The 5,252-nt window shown below is 35.9% G+C and overlaps 1 protein-coding gene across 1 annotated transcript; it reads left to right on the top strand.

The window, feature by feature from the left end:
- The first annotated feature begins 3,076 nt into the window (after positions 1-3,076).
- Positions 3,077-4,597, top strand: LOC118736380 (ATP-dependent DNA helicase pif1-like). Its single transcript, XM_036466475.1, has one exon. The coding sequence runs from the start codon at positions 3,077-3,079 to the stop codon at positions 4,595-4,597; it is 1,521 nt and encodes a 506-aa protein (XP_036322368.1).
- Positions 4,598-5,252: the final 655 nt, after the last annotated feature.

Below are 5,252 nucleotides of genomic sequence, written 5' to 3'. Positions count from 1 at the left end.
AATTGGAGACACTTGCAGCGCAAAACAGCAATAAAATATGATTGTATGTATATGTCATGAAAGTACTTTTAATTTCCACCAATTAATAGGCTTTTTCGGAAGCATGTCATGCTAAAGCTTTTTCCAAGTACATATAAGAAAAACGGCGAATTGATAAAGATGATTCGAAGAAAATGGCGTTTAAGACTTTAGGGCCAGCAAAGAAGACGCATGCCAAAACAAAAATTTATATGTGATATATTCGACCTTAGAAGTATATCGTTTTGGGTATTATTTAAATGACTCCATAGCGGCATTTGGCCTTGTAGTCTAAGAGCCAGTGAACAGCAGACTGCATACCATTTCCCAAAGCTAAAATTTTGTTCAGTGGAGGCTTAATACCTCCTCTACTTGGAAGTGAGATTAACTAAGCCCTACAGCGGTTCATACGGCGCCACGCATGTAGCAAAGTTAGAAAATTTAGGCAAACTTCGAAAGCATTTTAATAAGTCTGCCATTTAAGTATTTTAACATTCGATGATACTATTCGAAAATAATACTGGCAGACAATTATGGCGGTTTTGAGATCACTTTTGAAAAAAGGCAAAAAGAAAAATATTCAAATGTATTTCAACAAATCAGAACTTTTAATATTTTACTTATTATAGTATAATAAGCCTTTATTTATCAGGGCAGACATTCTCTCCGGTAATAACATTTCGGCAGACAGCGAAACCTAACCTATTTTCTTTATTAAATACTCACTTCATGTAAATAAATATGTATGTACCTCATAAGTTTTTCGGATGTCATGGCGTATTAGTTACCTATTAACTCGATATTTTATGAAGAGTAAAGTCGTATACATTGAAGGGGGAAGAAATTCAGTTTATTTAAACTTAGTAGATTAAGGAGGCATTCTAGAGTTGTGCTTTGTTCAGCACTGCCTGCCGAACCAATTCAGACGGGTAATCCTCATCTCTTTCGACTGGTCCTTCGGAGGTCTGTCTAGTTCGATACAGAGTATTCTTCTCTTCATATTTTTGTTTGGGCCGCCTAAACTATACACTATTTCTTTAGTTTATTTTATGTTTATTATCTATATATATAAAAATGAATGCCATTTTTCGTTGTGACTTTATAACTCAAGAACGGGCTCACCTATCAAAACCAAATTTTTAGGCTTTGTTTGGACTATTCAGTAGATGGTTTGTGTTTTGAAATTTTAAGAATCGGATACCAGGGTCTCGAGAAATAGGCCAAAACGTGGACCCGGATAATCCTAGGATGTGTTTGTACAATATGGGTAGCAAATGGAAGCTGTTGATGATTTCTATAGTATAGAGTATTTTTAATGCCGCTCCGTGACTAGGGTCTCGAGATATCGGCCAAAATGTGGACCCCGATAACTTAAGGATGTGTTTGTACAATATGGGTAGCAAATGGGAGCTGTTGATGATTGCTATAGTATAGAGTATTTTTAATGCCCCTCCGTAACTAGGGTCTCGAGATATAGACCAAAACGTGGACCTGGATAACCCTAGGATGTGTTTGAACCACATGAGTATCCATTGTAAGTTGTTGATAAATGCTAATGAAAAGAGGACTTTTCTTTTCGCTGGGTAACTAAGGACTCCAGATATAGACCAATTGGGAACTCGCAGTGGGATGACATCAAAAACAATTTATTTGCAGGACAGTCGACAACCGATCGTCATGACATTACTGCGCGTGTTTTTTCCGCAAAAATGTAAAGCACTTATGGATTTAATTGTGAAATTATATGTATTTGGGGAGGTGCGTTGCCATATGTACTCCATCGAATGGCAGAAAAGGGGATTGCCGCACGCACATATACTAACTTGGCTGGTACATAAAATAACTCCGGATCAAATCGATAACCTTATATCAGCTGAAATTCCTAATCACACTGCTGATCCTGAGTTATTTCAAGTTGTCGTTAAAAACATGATACATGGACCGTGCGGTGAACTAAATGTGAATTCACCATGTATGATTGATGAAAAGTGTTCGAAACGATACCCAAGGCAATTTACTTCAGACACAATAACGGGCAATGACGGGTATCCGTTGTATCGACGTAGATCACCTAATGATAATGGCAAAACGGCAACCATTAGAATGCATAACCAGGAAGTTGAAGTTGATAATCGTTGGGTGGTTCCGTATTGTCCATTATTATCGAAAATATTCAACGCTCATATAAATGTGGAATATTGTAATTCTGTCAAATCTATTAAATATATTTGCAAGTATGTAAATAAAGGGAGCGATATGGCTATTTTCGGTGTTGCTGGTGATAATAGAAATGATGAAATTACTCAGCATCAAATGGGTCGCTATATTAGTAGCAATGAAGCTGTCTGGAGGATTATGTCGTTTCCAATGCACGAAAGACATCCTGTGGTTGTTCACTTGGCTGTACATCTTGAGAATGGCCAACGTGTTTATTTTAATGTAGCAAATTTATTGGAAAGAGCAGCGCAACCACCAGCAACTACGTTAACAGCTTTTTTTCAAATTATGCGAAACTGATACATTTGCGATAACTTTGTTATATTCTGAAGTGCCTCAGTATTACACATGGAATGTGTCTTCGAAAAAATTTCAAAGACGTAAACAAGGAACAGCAGTTCATGGGCATCCTGACATTTTCCAAACAGATGCAATTGGCAGAATATATACAGTACATCCAAACAATGTTGAGTGTTTTTATTTGAGATTGTTATTAGTTAACGTGAATGGCCCAAAATCATTTCAAGAATTGAGAACAGTCAACGGTCATTTGTGTGAAACATACCGTGAAGCATGCCAACTTTTGCATTTGTTGGAGGATGATACACATTGGGATTCAACACTTCCTGATGCATCTATTTCGGCTCATCCTCAACAAATACGAATGCTGTTTGCCGTTATATTATCAACATGTATGCCATCAAATCCACTTGAATTATGGAACAAATATAAACATAATATTGCAGAAGATATTTTAATTCGTATGCGTCATCATGCAAGAAATCCTGATTTGTTGATAACTTTGGAAATGTACAACGAAGCTTTGATAATAATTGAAGATATGTGTCTACGGATTGCAAATAAAACATTAGTACAATTGGGTATGACCGCACCAAATCGTGACATGCATGATCTGTTTGATCGTGAATTGCAACGTGAGCAGGAATTCAATTCTAATGTTTTGCGTTTATTTGTACAATCAAATATAACCAAAATGAATATTCAGCAAAAACATGTATATGACACAATCATGCAAGCCATTTCCAATAATGCAGGTGGGTTATATTTCTTGGATGCACCTGGTGGTACAGGCAAAACGTTCGTTATATCACTGATTTTAGCCACTATTCGATCGGAACAGAAAATTGCATTGGCACTTGCATCTTCGGGAATTGCTGCTACATTATTAGAAGGTGGTCGGACAGCACTCTCTGCATTAAAATTGCCATTGAATGTACAGGTGATTGAAACTCCAACTTGCAATATTTCAAGAAATTCTGCTATGGCAAAAGTTCTGCGATTAACGTCAATTATTTTATGGGATGAGTGTACAATGGCGAATAAAAAATTACTAGAAGCATTTAATCGAACAATGCAAGATTTACGTGGTAACCAACAGCTTTTTGGTGGTGCTTTGATATTACTGTCAGGGGATATTCGACAAACATTGCCTGTCATTCCTCGGTCAACTCCTGCTGATGAAATAAATGCCTGTTTGAAGTCATCAGTTCTTTGGAGATATGTACAAAAATTGACACTGAACATTAATATGCGTATTCACCTACAAAATGATCCAGCTGCCCATGAGTTTTCAAAACAATTGTTACAAATTGGTGATGGCAAAATACAAATCGAGAGAACCAACGGATTGATCACTGTACCGAACAATTTTTGTACAATTACGAAATCGATAGATGAATTGATTGAATGTGTTTTTCCAAATATTCTTCAGAATTACAGAAATCATGATTGGTTGAGAGAACGCGCCATTTTAGCACCGAAGAACATTCATATCAATGCCATTAATTTTCAAATTCAAGCAAAACTCCCAGGTGTAGTCACGACATATAAATCAATTGACAGTGCTATGAATCAGGATGAGGCAATGAATTATCCAACTGAATTTTTAAATTCATTAGAACCGGCTGGTATGCCACCGCATTGCTTGAATCTGAAAGTGGGTTCTTTGATTATATTATTGCGAAATATTAATCCACAAAAACTGTGTAATGGCACCAGATTGGCAGTGAAAAATTTATTGCCAAATTTGATTGAAGCTACGATCTTAACTGGTAAATCAAAAGGAGAAGTTTGTTTAATACCGCGTATCCCTATGATTCCAACTGATATGCCATTTGAATTCAAACGATTACAATATCATGTGCGTTTATCATTTGCGATGTCCATCAACAAAGCTCAAGGGCAAACACTTAACGTTTGTGGTGTGAATTTGGAGGAATCATGTTTTTCACATGGCCAACTTTATGTTGCCTGTTCCAGAGTCGGTACCCCCAGCCGTTTGTTTACTCATGCTCAAAATGGAAAAACAAAAAATATTGTTTATCCAAATGTTTTGGATTAAGTTTTAAAATAGCTAGCAAATAATTAAATATATTTTTTTTTTATAAATGAGTTTGATTTAATATTTCACTTTATACGTAGCGAAGCACGTACCGGGCCGCTAGTATTTTTATGATTTTGATTAAAAATCTTAATCTACCAGAAATATATGTATTTACTTTTGTTTGTAAATAGTCCATATTTGGAAGAAATACATAAGTGAATTGTAAAATCAAAAATTTTTAAAGAAAGCTTTCTAAATATGAACGAAATCGGACCAGACTCGTGCGCCACCTATCAACAAAACTTTTTGTGCAGTTATTTAATGTTTAATGTAGTTAACATACATTCTAAATATGGACCAAATCGGACTATAAATACGGGATTTTCAAATATCTCGTCTCCTGCACCAACTTTCGGATTAACTCATCTTTCGTATTGCATTGTCATCGGGTTCTGAGCCATCTGTGAAGTTTCAAGTCTCTAGGTCATCGGGAAGTTGATCAAAAATTGATTGCAAGATTTGCCCACACACATACAGAGCAAGTGAAATAAAAGCTTCCCAAGAAACACTGGAACAAAAATTTTCAAACGTTTGAGAAAATCGTATTCTCAATTTGATTTTCAGCCTCAGTGTTGTCGCGAGCCAAATTCCTTTAAATAAAGGGCTAAAAAAG

The sequence above is a fragment of the Rhagoletis pomonella genome, unplaced genomic scaffold, assembly GCF_013731165.1.
Source record: "Rhagoletis pomonella isolate Grant_MI unplaced genomic scaffold, Rhpom_1.0 Rhpom_scaffold_00003, whole genome shotgun sequence".
In the NCBI taxonomy this organism is placed as follows: Eukaryota; Metazoa; Arthropoda; class Insecta; order Diptera; family Tephritidae; genus Rhagoletis; species Rhagoletis pomonella.
This window is presented reverse-complemented; position numbering and strand designations above follow the sequence as displayed.

Excerpts from the sequence above, each read along its gene's own strand:
- LOC118736380 (XM_036466475.1), top strand. The coding sequence starts at position 3,077 with ATGTGTCTACGGATTGCAAATAAAACATTAGTACAATTGGGTATGACC.